This window comes from Panthera pardus, unplaced genomic scaffold (genome assembly GCF_024362965.1).
Source record: "Panthera pardus isolate Hobbes unplaced genomic scaffold, ASM2436296v1 HiC_scaffold_11, whole genome shotgun sequence".
NCBI classification, from domain to species: domain Eukaryota; kingdom Metazoa; phylum Chordata; class Mammalia; order Carnivora; family Felidae; genus Panthera; species Panthera pardus.
Genome location: NW_026526666.1, coordinates 105,400,584 through 105,418,561, shown reverse-complemented (window position 1 = coordinate 105,418,561; position 17,978 = coordinate 105,400,584). Strand labels below are relative to the sequence as shown.

Sequence of the window (17,978 nt, the reverse complement as noted above, 5' to 3'; positions counted from 1 at the left end):
CCGGACGCAAATACGCATGCGCAGCACAGCGCGTTTCCGCCGCTGACGTCCCTTCCGCCGAGGGGACCGCCCGCCAACGGCCTTGGCGCCCGCGCCGGAAGCGGAAATGGTTGGAGGCTCTCGGCTCCGCCCCGGCGGCCATCTTGGAGGCTCCGGAGGCGGTGCCGCACAGGACAGAGCGGAAGTGCTCGGCTGTCCCTTCCCGGACCGTGCGAAGCGCCGGCGCGGCCGCCTGCCCGCGTCCTCCTTCCCGCGGCCCTCGGAGACCGCGCTCGACCGCAGGGAGCGGCGAGGTGCCGACGGACGGCGGGAGTCCGGGCGGGCTGGGCCAGGCACGGGGCGGGGGCCGTGCGGGCGCGGCGGCGTGCTAGGCCGGGCGGGGGCTGGGGCCCGGCTCCGGGGGCGCGCAGTGACCGCCTCCCGCCCCCGCCCGCGGGCGCGGCCTGGGCGGGGTGGGCTGCCCACCCCCGGCTCGAGCGGGGACGTCCGCCCTTCCTCCTCGGGTCCTCGCTCGACACTGGGGCTTGTCTGTAGGGGGTGGGTAGGAAAGCGTCGGAATGAAGAGTTAGGTTGCCCAAGGTGATATCTGGAAACATTGCAAATTACGGCCGCAAAAGTCGAAGTTCTCCAAGCCGACTTTGCACCCGGCGGTGCTCCCGCGCCGGGGATCGCGCAGCCCACAGCCGCCCTCGCCGGTGAACGTTCTTCGGGGCGCTCCCTCGAGTCCCGAGAGGAGAGCGGCCTGTGAGCCCTGGAAGTTTTCCCGAGGCTCGCTCCTCTCAGCGGGGTTGGGCTGTCAGTTCGTGGGCCTGCGGGATCGAATCCCCCGTGGGTGAACAGAGCCCTCGGCGGTTGAGACCCAGATCCTGCTGAGCGCGGGAGGTGACCCCGGCCAGGTGCACTGTGGTCAGGGCCAGGTGCGGACGTCCAAGATGGGCACGCCCAGGGGCGGGAGGAGCGCTGGCCGGGGAATGCGGTTTTGCTGAGAATGAGTAGGTGACGTCTGGAAGGGCATTTCAGCGGAGGGAACGGCCCCAGAGGTTGCAGGTGAAACTCTCACGTCTCGGACCTAGGAGGAATAAGGGAGGAGGGCGAAGTGTGTCGTCGTGTCCCCCCCCCCCCCCCCCGCCCCGTGCCTGGCAGGATGCAATCCTGTAAGGGCCATGCTTGCTGTTTGAGGAGTGCGGGCTCTGGGGCAGGGAAGGGCCCCAGAACTGGGCACAGAGACAGTCGTGTGCAGTTTCAGGCAGGACCCTCTTTGGAAGGGTTTTGTTAAAGTGCTTTTTGCTTTGTTTTCCTTCTGACTGAAAACAGTTCAACAGGTAATTTACTAAGTGCTACAGAACTGGCCCTTTTAGGTGACAGGGCCCAGCAGTGGTCCAGACAAGGTTCCCCCTGAAGAAGCTTGCATTCTAATAAGAAAACAAGAAGTGAGGAAAATCAGAAAATGGTTGTCACGCAGAATAAAAACCAGGTGATATGAGTGACTAGAGATTGTTGACCGGAGGGCCTCTCTGAAGAGGTGGCCTTCAGCCTGAGCAGGGGAAGAGGCTCACAGACAGAGGAGCTGGGTTAGGGTGGCCCTATCCCAGAGACAGGGCTGGCACGTCCGAGGGAGGCTCTCTCTGCCAGGCCCTGGGGGCCCACGCAGCTGACTGGTAACTCCCAGCCAGAAGCCTTGGAGTCAGGGGCCAAGGTGCTGTCGCCCCCTTTCACACATCGGAATGAGGTGTCGCTCAGGTCCTACCGCCAGAAGGTGACAGAACTGCTCTCTAACAGTTCACTTCCTTAATGTTACTGGGGCGGTGACTTTCATCGAGACATAGGGAGTCACGTGACGCTGTCTGTGTTGCTGGCCAGACGGTCAGAAGTTCGCTAACGTGTGTTGGAAGGGGTTCTGCACATCCCTCTTGCAGGCAGGAGCGCGTCCTCTCTAACGCGGCTCTTCTGGCACCGTTCAGGTGGACGTTTTGATGGTGGACACTTTGGCCGTAGAAACATGGAAGAAGGGAACACCCACGAGGATCCACAGGACAGGAATGTTACTGATGTAGCTTTCTGCTGGCCTGGCTTTGGCCTACGCAGGGAGGCCAGCCGTGGGGGATTCTCTCTCGGAACGTACAAACGCACCCCCTGAAGAGGCGGGCCGGGGGCTACCTTTCTGCTGGGTTCAGTTGTGCGACTGCACTTTCTGTGTCTCCCGTGAGGGCACAGGGCATTTCTTCTGTGACACTTTTGGCCCTCTACCCGTCCTTACGTCCGCCTCAGGACCTAGTGTTACGGAATGACAGTTAGCTTTAACGCAGACTCGTTTGGGAGGGTGCCGCGCACAGGTTCGGGGGGCAGCGCCGAGCCCTGGCCTGGTGTCTTCATCAGCACCTGGGACCTCTGGTTTGGGCAGCGGCGTGCTCAGATGGAGACGCCGAGGTCAGGCAGAGCTGCTCCTGACCTTGGGTCAGTGGCTTAAACTATTTGAGACTCGATCCTCCTCAGTGAGATGGCGATAAAGCTGCTTCGGGTGGCTATCTGGGTTCTCATCGGTTAATTCCTCACGGAACCCATGACGGCACGGCACGTGGAAATAGGCAGGAGTGGGTAGGATCCCTTCTGCTTACAGATGAGGAGCTGGGGTGCAGGCCGTGGGCTCCCTCCCTGGGAATTGTGTGGCATTTCCCTGTTCACGGAGTGGAGGCCCAGGCCGTGCACAGCCGGCTGCCGGTGCCCTGGGGAGCAGCCTGGGTGGAGAGCAGGGCACGCCTGGAGAAGAGGGGATGCCGAGGGGAACCCTGGGAATAGAGCAGAGGAGGGAGGCGTCGGTGCAGCGGCCCCAGGGAAGCTGTGTCCACAGGACTTGACGGTTGGCGAGGGCTGCTCCTGGGGGCCGGCGGGAGGAGTGCGGTCCAGGTGACGTGAGCGGGAACAAAAGTCCCCGGTGCATGCCGGGCTGGCTCTCCGCCGGGGCCTCTTGGTCGCGTCTGTCCCGTGGACAGCTTGTGGTAAAGACACCCAGAAGAAAGAAACAGTCAAGACAGAAAATGTGCTTGGTAGTATCGATGAAAGTGGGGTAAAGTGATGCAATCCTCGAGTGCTTTTTTAATTTGAAGTCATTTGTGTGTTTCTCAGGTACAGGATGTCTGAAGGTGACAGCGTGGGAGATTCTGTCCATGGGAAACCTTCTGTGGTGTACAGATTCTTCACAAGACTCGGGCAGGTTGGTTTCTCTGTAGTTGGAGCGGGTAGTTGAATGGGCCGGATGGGATTCCTGCCGACTGGGAGCGTGCTGGCCGCTGGCGCGCCCAGGAAGAGGGCGGCGGACCTGTCCCCAGCCTCCCTTCGCGCCTTCCCTGTGCTGCCAGCGTGCTTGTGTCTTCTGTGCTTCCGTGAAGGGCCACGCAGAGGTTTAGGCCTGGGGGCCGCATGTGCTCTCTGCCGTTCACCTGTTTTCTTTGCTTTTCCCCAACAGCTTTTACAAATACGAAAACACTTCTTAGCTCCTGGGTGGCATGGCTGTGCCCTTATCGTCCTGTCTCCTGGCCGCCCACCTCCCCATCCACTTGGCCGGGGGGCTCTGAGGCCCCCTCACCCAGCTCTGTACTTGATTTTCAGGCTGTAGCTGTGGGCTGAGGCCTGCTGCAGTCAGCGGTGCCTGGGGCCACATACACACACACACACACACACACACACACACACACACACACAGGGTTCAGAGGTCTGATTCGGTGAACAATTGCACGTACTGATGTTTTGACTCAGAATCAAAAGCATATCTGTTTTTAAAATGAAAAAGCATTTGGGAAACTTCATAATTACTGAAGCCGGGTGACGGGTACTTTTACTTCTATGAATGATTGACGTTTTTCATAGAAAATTAAAAGCTTACAGGTTAAAATTAATTTGAAAGTGAAAATTAGACAGTGCACATATGTCTGCTAATTACACGTGCTTGCACACATGAATGTATGGGTAGAACCAAGGAATCCTTCCGGAAACTTCACCGCTTGGTGCCCACTGTATGTAAGCTCCACCCCGCCAGGGGTCAGGCTGTGGCTGACTGGGCTGAGGCAAGGTCCGCCCGGGGCTGCTGGGCAGGGCTGAGGCCAGCTCGGGGCAGGGGGAGGTGGGGGCTTTGGGACCCGTGTAAGGCATACGCTCTCCCAGTGCCCTTGGGGTGAAGTTAGGTGTCCTCAAAACGACTGCTCAGGCTGATGCTGTGGGACCGTCTGCTAAGAGAGAGTGTTCTGTCGTGTTTTCGCTTAAGGGGTGGGCCTGTTTCGGGAGTGATTGCAGTTTGGGGTTAATCGTAGTCACTGCTTTGCGCTGGTAACTTAAAAGCCGGCAGCCAATGCTTACAGGAAGCGTTGCTGCCTCGCAGCAGGCATCGCGGGGTCTGTGCGGTGCATGTGAACTCTTGTCTTTCTAGATCTATCAGTCCTGGCTAGACAAGTCCACGCCTTACACGGCCGTGCGATGGGTGGTGACGCTGGGCCTGAGCTTCGTGTACATGATTCGAGTCTACCTGCTGCAGGTGGGTGTGGCCGGCTGCACGCTGCCCAGACGTGGTCTCGGGGTGGGGTGTCGGTTTTCCTTCTGTCTCTGGAGGAGGAGGTTTCTAATAAGTCATTTTTCAGGTAAGGACTAAATGTAAGAAAAATTGCAGTGACTGTGTTTTAAAATTGGATTGTCTGCAGTTCACCCTAAGTTTGTCATACCTTGTGGCTAGAGTTCCCAGGACAATCTTGACATCCTCCTGGGGCCTGTGAAACTCCACCGGTCCTGGTGTGCACAGTGGACCCTCTGACCCTGCCTTGGGACTCCTGGCACAAGAGACCCCGGGGTGACAGAAGAACCTTCTGGATCAGCCACCTCATGCCCTGAGCATCCTGAGGGCTTAGCTGTTCCTCTCAAGTTCCCTTTCAGGAGGCCGAGGAGAGAGAGTGGGTTGTTGAGTCTGAGACCTAGTGACTGGAAGTGGGTCTGAAGGACCTTTCTTCAGCTCGGGTGATGTCCCCAGGCATCCCTTTGCCGTGTATGTGTTCTCCAGTGCCCACCTGTTCCTGGGTGCGAATTCTCTGTAGGCCTCGGGTGTGGGGTATCTGATGTCCCCTTACATCTGGAGGAAGGAAGGTTGAAGGCCTTGTCCACAGTCTTTTCTCCTCTGTAGCTGGAAAGGCGTTTCCTCCTTTAAAGCAAATGCCTCCGTTCCAGATGTTTCCAGGACGCAGGAGGACATGGGCCCACCGGTCAACACGCTTGTGTCTTGGGCTCTACGACGTGTCCACTGCTGTGGGAAATTCTCACTTGAACTGAGTGTAGCCTCTTTGTTCCCGGATACTGTTGCCCGTGCATGTTTCCTGTATGCGAGCCTGACGCTGGCTCCGCGTGGGGCCGTGGGGGCCGTTCTGTGGTTCCCCGTAGCAGGACTGCACAGCAGCTCTGAGGCTGATGTCAGATTTACCGCGGTTGTTTCTAGGTTTGTCGTTTGAATGGGAACTTGGTTCATTCTGTAACGGACAGAATGACCCGGAGACCTTGATTTCGGGGTGCTGGCGGGACGGGGGCGCACCTCACGCAGGCTCACCGTACTGTCCTCTAAACCCGAGTTCGCACCTGCTGTGGCGTCGCTCTCAGGAAGGCACGCCGGCAGGAGACCGTCGGCTTTCCACGTCTAGTCAGTGGTTTCCGGACTTGAAAAATAGGAAGGTGGAGGAGTTTTTGCTTGCGTGCAAGTCGTTTAGGCTTTTGGAGTCGGTAGCACTGTGGGTCTTGGTCCCATTGGGTAAACCTGGCACAGGTTCGTGTGCTTCTGTTTGTTTGCACGTCCCGAGGAGGGTTTGGCTCCACAGCATTCCCTGAACCTCATTCTCGACTTCCGGATTTTCCGGTTCTGGATTTTTCCGGGCGAAGGTTATTAACACTCGTGACCAGTGTGTGGTGATGGTGGCGCGAGGGGCCTACCAGGAGGGCCGATGGCCGGCACGTCCTGAGTGACGGCTCAGGTCCTGGACTCTGGTTCAGGTGGCCGTCGGGGCGTGCACGCCGGCGCCATTCGGTGCCCGGTCCGTACCTGCCGGGGCTGTGGCACAACTCAGGCGTGTGGCTTCGCGAAAATCTTCCTTTTCGTCTGTGCTCCTGATGGGGAGCTGCTGGCTTCGGGTGCCACGTGCATCCAGCTCGACCCTTGGAGAAGTTCTCCGTTTGGGCCGTGGCTTGTCCACGGTCACGCTCACAAAGTCATTTGAGGTCAACTGCCATGGTGGGTGTCCACTGTGCCTCTTTGTCGCCTGTTGCCACAAAAGCTGCCCCTCCTCCTGTACGTCAGTTGTGAATACTCCGAGGTTCGGTTCACCCGAGGTCAGGAGTTCACGGCACGGTAGGCCGGGATGGGGTCCGGGGGCGGTGTCGGGGCATGCCATTGACCGTGCCTCCTTCTCTTGCAGGGCTGGTACATCGTGACCTACGCCTTGGGGATCTACCACCTCAACCTTTTCATAGCTTTTCTTTCTCCGAAAGTGGATCCTTCCTTGATGGAAGACTCAGGTAGAGCAGAGATTGTCCGCTTGGCTCTGTTTGTTCGGGAGGGTTGTGGTTTTGTGTACTTCACAGTCGCCTCATTTGAAATCTGAACTTCTGAGACCGTCCTCTTGGTGTTTAAAATGTACGTAGAACCTTGGTGATGACAAATTTGTGTGTAGAACGAGTCCTTAAACCTCTGTAAATGCGTGGGTCAAGTCCTCGCGTCCCTCTGATCTATAGACCAGGGAAGGGAGGCACGCAGGGTTGTGGGACTCGTCCGAGGCCCTGTGATGGAGCGCGTGGGGCAGGGCTGGCACTCTTGCCTGACAGCCAGCCCGTGTGAGCCCTGTCTACACTCGATGAGTCGGCCCCCTTCCTGGGAAACCAGAAGTCTTCACGGGCAGCTTGCTGTGACTGGCAGAGGCCACCTGAGTCTTGACCGCTGATGGCCCGTTGAGGGCAGCGCTGTCTGATTATCCGGGATGATGGGTTGAAAAGTTCTCGTCTCATGCTGCTCCTGGGCATCCCCGGGCCGGGTTGGGGAGCCAAGCCCACACCTGACTGGCCGGCCCGGGGGGGGCACACAGGCAGATTGGGGGGTCGGTCACTCTGCCAACACATCCGTCACCACTGTTGTAAAAACTCAGATGCAGCTGCCCACTCACGTGACCCTCCTTGTGATGCTTCCTGAGTGCTAGACATTTTCTCCAGAATGTTCACTCTGTGACCAGAAGCCTGTGGCTTTTTCCTATGGGCTGTTTAATGAAAACGGTAAAGGAAACAGCACTTCATTTGCTGTCATTTGGGGGAATTAGGTGATTGAGAGATCTCCTCTGTAGGCCCCAGTTTCCTCGTGGGTAGCTGGGCAGGGAGGGTGGGGCGGCCTGACTGCTTGGGCTCCGAGTGGAGGGCAGCCATCCTGAGCGGGACTCTTGAGCGGACCCAGCTTCATGCGTCTACTGCGTGAGCCCGGCTGGTGCGTGCCTGACCACTGGCGTGCGCCACGGCATTTATGTGACTATTTAAGATGTGCAGGAGTTTGTCCTAAAAAGAAATTCTAGGGGCACCCCGGTGGCTCGGTCGGTTGAGCGTTCAACTCTCGATATCAGCTCAGGTCATGATCCTAGGGTCGTGGGATCAAGCCCTTCGTCAGGCTCTGTGCTGAGCATGGACCCTACTTAAGATTCTCTGTGTCTCTATCTCTCCCTCCCCCCTCGTCCCTCCCTCCCTCCCTCCCTCCCACCCGTCTCCTGCTTTTTTTTTTTGTGGGGGAGAGAGTGCGTGTGCACGCGTGCCTGAGTGGGGGAGGGGCAGAGAGAATCTCAAGCAGGCTGCATGCTCAGCGCAGAGCCCAACGTGGGGCTCGATCCCATGATTCTGGGATCATCCTGGGATCATGACCTGAGCCGAGAGAGAGTCAGACGCTCTGCTGACTGAACCAGCCAGGGGCCCCACGGTAAGTTGATTTCTCAATCGGTGAAGATTCTGTGTTGTGTTTGGTTAAGCAACATAAATCTGTGCCTCACACGGTGGGCCTGCTCATTCAGAAGCTGTGGGGACAAACTCATAAACGCAGGTGGAGCCAGACGGAGGAGACCCGTGCTCCATTTCGCTGACATTCTGCCTTTCAGATGACGGCCCTTCGTTACCAACCAAACAGAATGAGGAGTTCCGGCCCTTTATTCGAAGGCTTCCGGAGTTTAAGTTTTGGTGAGTGATTCCTTAGGGTAGTTGAGAAAGGCTTGTCCTCAGTGTGACGAGACCGAGAACAGAGGTTCTGGTTCCAGTGGGCCGGCAGCGGCTTCTTAAAGAGACGAGAGCTTCATTGTGTGCTTTGGGCATTGATTCCTAGTGAGTGCTGTGCTTGGCGGGGCACGGGGCAGGTCACAGAAGCCTCTGTGGGACAGCCCGGTGCCGGGGGGGCTTCTCCCGGTTGCCAGGTAACACCAGTACTCCTTGAAACGAGCGCAAGAGAAGCTGCTTCGGGGTAGAGGGTCCCGGGTACGTTGCAGACGTGGAGCTCAGGAGGGAGGGGTGCCACCCCACACACGGCAGCAGGGCTGGGCCCCTCCAGGGCAGGTGCGGCCTTGGGGACGTCTGCTGTCCCCGGGAGTGCTGTGCTCGGGACCGGGCTGGGATGGGACCTTCCGGAGGCGGTGACGTCTGTGTGCTGTTGCACAAGGAGGAGTGTGACACGTGGACAGGTGACTCCCACAGCATTAGGAGCAAAAACCCGAAGGGAACAAGCTGCCACACCGTTACTTTGCGTCCCTGATGTGTGTGGGGGCGGGGCGGGCCCTCTGCAGGGGTCCACCCGCTGGATGGGGGCGCAGGGCGTGCCGGAGCGAGGGCACTGCCTGGGGAGGGAGCAGATCGTGGGTGGGATGGCCCTGCAGCCCCCCCAGGGAAGTCTGCCTTTGTCCTGCCGCTGAGGGAGAGCCAGGGAGGGGTTTCAGTAGGTCCCTGAGTCGGTGGGCCGGGCCCTGAGCTGGAGGGAGCCGCCGGGATCCCCTCAGCGATGCGCGGCCCCGGGTGGGGCTCGTTCCACGCGGCAGACCCGAGGCCCCCGAGTTGTCCTCGAGCTTCTGTCACGAGCGGTAGCGTTTCACACCCTTTGTGATTTCGGAAGAAAACGGGACTCTCAAGGGACTGAGGAAGCGCGGTGCATGCCAGGCCACTGCTGCCCCAAGTGGGGATGCTGCCGTGGCCCCAGGTGGCACTGACCTCCTCCCCTGCTTTAAGGCACGCGGCGACCAAGGGCATCCTCGTGGCCATGGCCTGTACCTTCTTTGAGGCTTTCAATGTCCCGGTGTTCTGGCCCATCCTGGTGATGTACTTCATCATGCTTTTCTGTATCACCATGAAGAGGCAAATTAAGGTGAGCACGCGGGCGCTGCGGCGCTGGGAGGTGCTGAGCGGAGGGCCCGCTTGGATCTTCCCTGTACTCGGAGCGTCGTGAAGCTTCGTGCAGGTTTGCAACAGGGACAGGGCACAGCCCCTTCTCATCAAGGTGGCCAACTCAAATCTGCCCCACAGTCCAGCCGTTAAGCAGACGGCTCTTTGGGGGCCAGGTGGGAAAGGCCCTCGGTTCTGCTGTGCCGTCCTAACCGGCCCATCGTCCTGGGGGCTCAGGGCCCAGGGCCCACCACAGTAGCCGCGTGTCATGCCGACGTTGCCCTCAAACAGATCCCAGGGCGGCTTGTCCGCCACCCCCCTGGGTATCAGCAGGGTCCAGGCACCTCCCATCCCGGGGCCCCGGCCCAGCCCTAGCCCTTCCTGCATGTAAGGGGTTTTAAAACCTTTCCCCCCACTCTTGGGATTTCCAAGGAGCTCCGCCGACTCCGCGGGCCCTGGAGGGTTTTGCTGGGTCGCTGGTGGGGAGGGGACCAGAAGCTTATCGGGATCCTGGTTTCGTTGCCCCGTGCGTAGAGAAGAGCAGGATTCAGATTTGGAGAAAACCCTCATCACGAACGAAGCCATTGTAAAATGCGTCTGTTTGTCCCCAGCACATGATAAAGTACCGGTACATCCCGTTCACGCACGGCAAGAGGACGTACAAGGGGAAGGAAGACGCGGGCAAGACGTTTGCCAGCTAGGCGCTCAGCTGGACCCATCAGAGTCTGAGGACGGTTCTGCGCCATTGTAACAATGCCTTCTTCCTTCACATAAAGTAGTTGATTTCGAGGGAGTCGAATTTTCTTTTTAAAAAGGAGCTTCAATTATTTGTAACTGAAACATCAGGTTCTTGAAGAAACTGACATTTAAACCAAATTGCATTGATTTATTTTTCAGTGACGTTCAAGTGTTCAAATGGATGGAATTCTAGTAAACTGCAGGCTGGGAGGACTGTCGGGTGGGGTGAGGGGTGGGGCGGGTGGTCTCAGTTGTCGTGTGGTCCTGGAACGGACCTGCACGGAAGGAGCCAGGTTTCGCCCCAGCTGCCCCCCGCACCCCTGGACGCCATGGCCACGTCGCCCAGCTGGATGATGATGCTAACCTGATTCCTGCGCTTTGGAAGAACGTTCGAAAGGTGATTTTCAAGTAACTCTGGGGTTCTAATGCCAGTTTCCCAATTTCATCTCACGAGAGATGTTTCAAGTTGGTCTCTATCATAATGACTCAAAACTCTGTTCTTAACTACCATGATTGCTTTTGAGGGCCTGGAATTATAAATATATATATTATATTTTAATTGTTTGGAATTATTTTGACACATTTCTTTGATACCTGAAGAGTTGTTTGTTTTTGATTAATTTAAAGTTGATCTCATGCAGCGGCCCCTTTATAGAAACAACTGGTAAGAGCAGACCAGTTTGTGGGTTTTAACACATGGCTTCTCACTTTCTACAGGAAAACAGAACTCTGACCCGCATGTCAACTTTTTTGATGTGATAAAAACAAATACTCGTAAACATTTTACTAAGTGACTTTTTAATTCCAACTTTATTAAAGACAGTGTCCCCTTTCTTGTGGAGTCTTTATCTGGAACACTGCAGCTCACCAGTGTTGAGCAAACCCGGCCGGGAGGCGCACGGCCTCCGCAGGGGTGAGTGGGGTGGCCCCGGGGGTGGGGGTGGGTGTTGAGGTGCAGACACGGGGGCTTCCTCCTGCCCTTCGGGGGGGGGCAGGCGCGCAGCTCTGACTGACCAGTGTCCCATCCATCTTAGGGGTTTAGGCACTGAATGTTTATTGTCTGGCTTTTCTTTTGCCAATTTGTGCAGATCTGAAACTGAGCTCCTCTTGCTTTGAAGGGCCCGATTCAGACCTTTTGTGTAGGTCATTCGGTATTTTAACCTTGGTATTTAAATGATGTTCTCAATCCATACTTCCGAGGCGACACTGTAGCCCTGGAGATGCTCAAACTCCAGACGCTTTCATTCTTCATCCTGTTTTCCTAGCAAAGGCTCAGGCCCCAGATGTGACGGGAAGTTGTTTGCGCTCGGTCAGAGCGTAGGTGATGGGCCTCAAACCGTGGAGCCTCTCGCGGGCTTCTCTCCATCCGGAGGTCGGCTTCTGTCTGGCAGGGTCATGGGGCCTGTCTCAGGCGGTGAGCTCTGTCAGCCGAGGAGCCGCGTATTCCCGAACAGCCGTGTCCAGTCCATCAGATTCCAGAACTCTCTGCATAGGCCTCTCTCACAAGCCCATGACGCGACAGGGAATGTGACATCCTAACCACAGGTTCTTACCCTTTACGAATCTGATTTTCAGTTCACGCTTAACAGCCTGAACTTTCCTACACTTCTGTGGAGCTGGTCTCCTAAAGAAGCTTGTGGCAAAGTCCCATCTCTGGCACAAACTAAATACTTTTAAAGACCTAAAAGTAACAAAGGCTAGACAGCGGTGACCTGGTGTGCGCAGCCGGCCTGCCCAGGCCTCGGGGAGACTGAGCTCTGAGAGCGGCTGTGGGTTAGGTGTTAAAAAAGCAGAGAACCTCTCGGGCAGGCTGGTTGTGCACCCGGAACTCCGGGCAGACCTCAGCCGAGATGCAGACTTCGTTTTCTAAGTAGGGAAACAAACGCATGTGTGTTAAAAGGCACGTGCTGACCTTCTCAGGTGGAGGTACAGCCCCTCGGAGTCTCTCTACTCCCATGGACGGTGTGCCTGAGCCACCGGCAGCCTGCCTCTGGTGACCAGGGCAAGGATTTGGGTCTTCGGGGCTGGCGGCTCCGTGACTGTTGAGCTGCGTTCTCTGCTCTTGGCCACACTTGCCCCTTCGGGCCAAACCCTGACCACCTGCCTCTTACAGAGCCGCTGTCGGCACGTGAACGGTCTGGGGAAGGGAGGGAGACCAGAAGCGACCCGGCTGTGCCGCGGCGGGGGGTGTGGTGCGGCCGGCCCCCCGGGGGGCTCCGCTGCAGCCGCTGCTTGCCGCCGGCGCCGGGGGCTCGGGGGTCCACAGAACGGGGAGCCCCGGCCTCCTTCCAGCCCGAAGGCCCCGGACCGGCCGTTTCGCCAGCAGGTCCGGCCTCTGCGGCCGGAGCTGCTGGCAGCGTTGCTTATGTGGCGTGAAGTGAAACTCGAGAATTTCGTGATTTCTGTGCAAGTTGACCTTGGGAACGGATCAGGATTCTCCCGACGTGAAGAAAGACTCGTGGGCTCCTCCGCCCTTGGTCAGGTTAGCGATAGTGCCGCAGGTAGACGAGCTTCTGGGGAGGGAATTTCTCCCTGCAGAGAGGGCACTCCGTCTACAGGGGGAAGGAGAAGGGTCACACGGGCGTGGCCGGCGCAGCCCCCGCCACAGGCCCCCAGGGTCCCTGCGAGACGGCCACAGGCCCTCCCACAGCAGCCTCTTGCAGTGACCCGTGGGCTGTGCACATCTCTGTTAACTTCAAATTAAGACAATTAAAAAAACCCACTTTTCTCAGTAGTCACAAACCTGAAGGGAAGGCCTTAACTCTGGGGTAGCGGAGCTGGGAACACTGACCAGGCCGAGGAGACGGTCAGCCTGTCCACACGGTGACCGGGCCTGGCTGCCACAGAGGGCTGTGTCGAAAGGGCAGCAGTATCCGCGGTTCCGGGAATGAACGAGCACGTCCTGTCCAGCTCCGTCCTCGTGGCCCCACCCCCAAGGACAGGTCGGATTCCCTCCTCCCTGGGAAGGTCAGCTGACCTCCCACTAGGTGTTGCTGCCCAGGGCGGCCCTTACAGAGGCAGCACCTGTGTCCCCGGGGAATCCCTCGAATGGGAGCGGGGGCCCCAAAGTGGAGGCTATGGCACAATCCAGTGGGACCCACGCAGTGTGGACACTTCACAGGTGCTGGTTCTGAGTCTGCTCCACCCAGGCTCTGAGGCCACGGGCACCGTGAGCCCCACGCACAGGCTCTACGAACAGTGCCCCTTGGCCAGTGTGTGGAGGCAGGTGTCCTCAGGTAAGAAAGAGGACGAGGCGTTTGAACTGCACGTCATACCCCTTGTTTATCTACCTCACCTGCGCCCCCCCCCCCCCCCCCCCCCCCCGAGGCCGTGGGGGCCCACGAACCCGAGCCCTCCCTGGAGTCCGCATGGAGGGAAGAGGGTGTAGCATTCCTGCTCTGGTCACCTGGCCGGGCAGACCCACCACCCTGCGGTCTCGGAGACTGGCGTAGGCAGCTGTGTCCTGGGAGCGCCCACGTGGGTGGTCGCGGCGGACGTGTACCCGGCCGGGGAGGGCCCCGTGTGTGCAGGCAAGCAGGGGCTTCCAAGGGGCCCCATCGGGGAGGCCTCTAGGGACCGGACCTCGCGGCCCGGCTGCTGCCCCAGCAACGCCTCCAGCTGCACAACCACAGCCCTGACTCTGGGAGCTTTAAAAAGACACGCACCCGTCCACCCCCCGTGAGAGAAGGTTTCTGGGACAGGCTTCCTCCCGGATTCCTGGGCGGCCACCTGGGCGGGCCCAGGCACCTGCTCGTGGAGCCTGCTTCCAGAATCACAGCTAGGGACCCAAGGCACACCCACCTTGGTGTCGCACCACTGGGTGATGCACTCCCAGCAGAACAGGTGGCCGCAGGGCGTGGCTGTCGAGTGTCGGCGCTCCTCTAGGCACAGAGTACACAGGGAGTTTCTGGAAATGGCTTTCTCTTCCATGTGGCTCCTGGGGGTGTGGCAGGGAGAGACCGTAATTTAACTTCCAGGGTCCTTGCAGTGCTTGCCCTGAGCCACGGCAGTGTCCAGCATGGGGACGCTCAGGCCACGGCCCTGCCCCAGGGACTCACGCGAGCCGAGACCCACGCACCTGCGATGAGACAGGCCGCGATGTAGCTTCCACTCCCGCCGCGCGCGCTGCCTCTGCCGAAAGCCGTAGAGCTGCAGGCCCACGGACAAGGCCAGGTGCAGCAGGGAGATGAACCCCAGCAGCCTGTAGCTTTCACGAGCCCTCGTGTCCTCTGCAGGTGGGGAGCGCACGCGAAGCTGTCAAGGGCCAGAAGGGACAGTCACGTGATCGGTTGGCACAGAGCGCCAAGCAGCACGAGGGCCAGGACACCCCCTGGCAGTAGAGTGCTTGACCGGATGAGGCCAAACCCTACCCTCCTGGCACAATGTGGCGGGGGGGGGGGGGGGGGGGCTCTCGGCTGAGTGAGGAGGGCAGGGGTGCCTTGCAGGGGCTGAGTACTGGGCGGGAGACGCTGCTGGACAGCTCAGCGCCTCACTCCCAGCGGGACCGAGTGCTGAGCAGGGGAGACGGCTGCAGGGCTCCCAAGTCTGCAGTCACTCTAGCTGCAGGTGAGGATTTGGGGGGTGAAGGGATACATCCGGGGACCCACGCTGCAGAGAGACAAGGCATTGGCAGAGAAGCCTGAGAACACCCGTGGGGCAGGGAAGCAGCACCCGGGCAGGTACCGCTAACCAGCTCGTGTGTCACATACACGGAGAAGCTCCCGCTTTCAGCGAGACACCTGCCCCCCGGTGACGCTGCAGCTAGTGGTGGGGGCAGCGTGCAGCCACAGCCCTGAAGAGAAAGTCGGCTGCCCTCCACTTCTGGTCCCCCTCCCCTCAGCTGGGAGTCCCCAAGCCAGGCCCCCTGCATCCAGGCAGAGAAGACTCGGCAGCGGTCCCCCAGGGCCCCAGGAGAGCAAAAGGCCTCGGTCCGGGTTGAGCCCGTGTCTCCGGGCCCTTCGCCACGGCAGCTCAGCACACACCCTAGGTAACGGCGAGGGCGGCGAGCCGTCAGCCCTTGTGAGTGGGCACGGAGGGCTGAGACTGGAGAGGAGAGAGGCAGGCACCCGGGAGAGTGCTGCCGAGCGAGGCGAGGAAGCGGGCAGCCGGGGCCCTGAGGCGAGACTCTCCCGGTGAATCTTGAAGCGAACACATCAGGTAAGAAACAGGATGCGAGGTGGAGCTGACCGGAAGGCTTGGATCAGGGAAGATCCCGGAGGCAACAGGTGTCCCCTACACGTGCGCCTCCACCGGGGCAGCTGGGAAGGGGCTGGCGCGGACCCAGGAGCCTGGAGCCCCGGGCGGGCTCTCAGAGTAAACAGCGGAGCGGCTCCCAAACGCTACCTTCGGAGGAGAGGTGTGCCCTACCCTCAGGGTTCCTGGAAACCGTACTTCCGGGATCTTTTGCCAAAACGTGACGTGACAAGAGCCTCGCTTTTTGGTAGAGGGCCCTGTGGCTGTTCCCCAACAGAAGCCGAGACACAGTGGGTCCAGGATGGAGCAAGCACGGACGGCACCTGCTACTTACGTAAGTGACTCCCGTGAGCCTCTTGGCCAGGTGGTAGAAGGCACCGTGGATGTAGAACCAGGCGACATGGAGCCGCTGGAGGCAGGCGAGGCCCTGCCTGAGCACCAGCACGGCCCGCAGGAGCACCCTCTTCTGCTGCTCGGTCAGCGCGGCCACGTGCCGCTGCACCCAGAGCCTCGCTCCCGGCCGGCCGCGCCTGTCGGCTGCCGGGCTGCCCTGCGAGGGCCTGGCGCCGGCGGCGTCCGCCTGCAGCTCGTGCTCCAGGTGCATCGAGGCCCTGTCCAGCAGGTAGGGCAGGACGGTGTGCAGCGCGACCAGCACGCCACGGCGCAACCTCGAGGGCACTCGGCTCCGGGACGGGTCCACCTGGATGATGCCAACATACTCCTCCCCGAGGGTCTGGTAGCCTGCCGGGGTTGGGGGAGGGGGGGGTGACGCACATGAGAAGACTGAGGCCGGGCCCTGCCCTCCCTCTCTCTCTCTCTGTACCGGATCTTGCTCTCTATCGGGTCCCTACCTTTCCTCTAAAGGTGCCGCACTGGGGCCCTGCTGCCCTTGCTCTGTGACAGGGCTCAGCGCTGGGACCCCTGTCCGGCCACGGAACTCAGTCACAAACAGTCCCAACGGTCCCTTGGGCAAAGTCCAGGACAGAAGTCCCCAGAAACAAAGGATGAGAGAACGGCACAGATGTTACCTCAGAACTTTGAGAGGCTCCAGCTGGGGCTTGGGGCCTGGCGTCTCCTGCAGGGGAGGGGTCAGGGTCCCCTCCTTCCCTGAGACCGCATCTGGGCCAGGGACACTAGGAAGCACCTCCAGGTGCTTCTCACTCTGCTGGCAGCTCCCCCACCCCTGTCCCTGGGCTTGGTGTGTCGTGGGCCCCTTGGTCTCAAGGTCCCACCTGGGCTGTTACCTGCAAGCGTGGTGAGGCCGAAGTAGGCTACGTCCGACAGCAGCTCGATCTCTCTCCTGCACCGCAGCCACCTCTTCGCACCTGAGAGAAGAGGCGGCGGGGGCGAGGTGGCAAAGTTCAGGACCAACGCTTCCCGCTCCTCCTGCCGCCAAGGCCCGGCCACCCCTCCCCAGGGCTGAGTCTGTCCTAAGCCACACCCCTTCTTGCCCTGGTCTCCCAGCTGTGTACCCGGCCCCAAGTCTCCTGCCTCGTCTGGACCGCTGAGTCTCCTGAGAACCTCCCCACCTGCGGCCACCCGGCCCTCTAGGACCCACCTGGGTAACTGTTCTCGAGCCCAGAAGGGCCAGAAGGACAGGCAGTGTAGCATGGTGACTAAGAACCCAAGCCGAGCCTGCCGTCCGGCATCAAATCCCAGCCCCTCGCGTTGCTGGTTGTGACCTCAGATAAGCTACCAGAGGTCTGTGGAACCCCAGTTTCCCTCTGTAAAAAGGAATACACCGACAGAGTCCCGCCTGGGAACGACGTTTTGAGAACTAAACGGATGGCGTTTGTGAAACACCGAGAACGTTGTTCCACACAAGACGTGCCAAAGTAAACGTGCCCCCCGTTTCTTCCGCTCGCCCCTCTCCCTGCTCAGAACCCTTAGCCGCGAGTCCGCAACCCGAGCCTGGCGTCCGAGCGTCCCCACTACCTTCGCCCCCAGCCCTGGACTCCCGCTGCCCAGAAGCGCGCACCAGCGCCCGGGCCTCACCCCTGGCCCCAAGCCCGGGCCTCACCCGCCAAACTGTGCAGAGCACCGCCCGCCGCGCTCCGCAGCCCGCCGCGATAGTAGTCGTCCTTTTGCGCCGCGCGAACCACCTCCGGAGGGCCGGCGGCCGCAGGGACCATGATCGCTGCGCGCCGGATGCCGGTGACCCCCGTGGCCACGCCCACGCGGGCGGCGCCCGATGACGCAAACGTGCGGCGCAGACCTTTTGCGTCTCACGCAGGTGGCGGGTCGCGGGCGGTGCGGGGGGCGGGGCTGACTGCTGCCCAGGCGGGGCGGAGCCGCACGAGCGGCGTCTTGCGGGTCCGGGCACGACGCTCGGTCGGGGTCTATGTGGCGGCGGGCCGGGCCCCGGCTCGAGCATTGTGGGGGCGATGCGGGGGCGGGGGCGGGGGCGATGCGGAGGCGGGGCAGTGAGGGGCTGTGAGGAGCGGGGCCTTTGCAGAGGCGGGAACGGGCCGGAGCCGGCGCCGTGAAGGGCGGGCTCGGGGCCGTGAGGGGTCGTGAGCAAGGCGGGGTGGGCGGGGCCGTGAGGGTTGGGGGCGAAGCGGGGGCGGGGCCGTGAGGGGCGGGGGCGATGCTGAGGCGGGGCCGTGAGGGGCTGTGAGGAGCGGAGCCTTTGCAGAGGC

The 17,978-nt window shown here is 60.3% G+C and overlaps 2 protein-coding genes across 4 annotated transcripts; one reads left to right on the top strand and one right to left on the bottom strand.

The window, feature by feature from the left end:
* Positions 1-132: 132 nt before the first annotated feature.
* On the top strand, positions 133-10,979 carry RER1 (retention in endoplasmic reticulum sorting receptor 1). Of its 3 annotated transcripts, none has more exons than XM_019461144.2 (7): positions 134-293; positions 3,124-3,211; positions 4,421-4,525; positions 6,438-6,537; positions 8,145-8,223; positions 9,256-9,391; positions 10,020-10,979. In XM_019461144.2, exons 2-7 carry the CDS (start codon positions 3,131-3,133, stop codon positions 10,107-10,109), a joined length of 591 nt encoding a protein of 196 aa, XP_019316689.1. In that variant the 5' UTR covers positions 134-293; positions 3,124-3,130; the 3' UTR covers positions 10,110-10,979. The 3 variants fall into 3 exon arrangements, with proteins under 3 accessions (XP_019316690.1, XP_019316689.1, XP_053755070.1); XM_053899095.1 differs by lacking the exon at positions 134-293 and adding an exon at positions 531-917; XM_019461145.2 differs by lacking the exon at positions 4,421-4,525 and having other exon boundaries at positions 133-293.
* On the bottom strand, positions 10,924-17,538 carry PEX10 (peroxisomal biogenesis factor 10). The gene is made up of 6 exons (XM_019461143.2): positions 17,360-17,538; positions 16,584-16,664; positions 15,674-16,080; positions 14,225-14,400; positions 13,948-14,083; positions 10,924-12,698 (listed from the first exon to the last, which is right to left on the bottom strand). Exons 1-6 carry the CDS (start codon positions 17,469-17,471, stop codon positions 12,630-12,632), a joined length of 981 nt encoding a protein of 326 aa, XP_019316688.2. The 5' UTR covers positions 17,472-17,538; the 3' UTR covers positions 10,924-12,629.
* Between the last annotated feature and the right edge of the window lie 440 nt (positions 17,539-17,978).

Coding starts and splice junctions, on each gene's coding strand:
- PEX10 (XM_019461143.2), bottom strand. CDS start 17,471: ATGGTCCCTGCGGCCGCCGGCCCTCCGGAGGTGGTTCGCGCGGCGCAA. Junction 16,665..17,359: donor TGCTCTGCACAGTTTGGCGG/GTGAGGCCCGGG, acceptor CTCTTCTCTCAG/GTGCGAAGAGGTGGCTGCGG. Junction 14,084..14,224: donor CGCGGCCTGTCTCATCGCAG/GTGCGTGGGTCT, acceptor CCACACCCCCAG/GAGCCACATGGAAGAGAAAG.
- RER1 (XM_019461144.2), top strand. CDS start 3,131: ATGTCTGAAGGTGACAGCGTGGGAGATTCTGTCCATGGGAAACCTTCT. Junction 4,526..6,437: donor TTCGAGTCTACCTGCTGCAG/GTGGGTGTGGCC, acceptor CTTCTCTTGCAG/GGCTGGTACATCGTGACCTA. Junction 8,224..9,255: donor CTTCCGGAGTTTAAGTTTTG/GTGAGTGATTCC, acceptor CCCTGCTTTAAG/GCACGCGGCGACCAAGGGCA.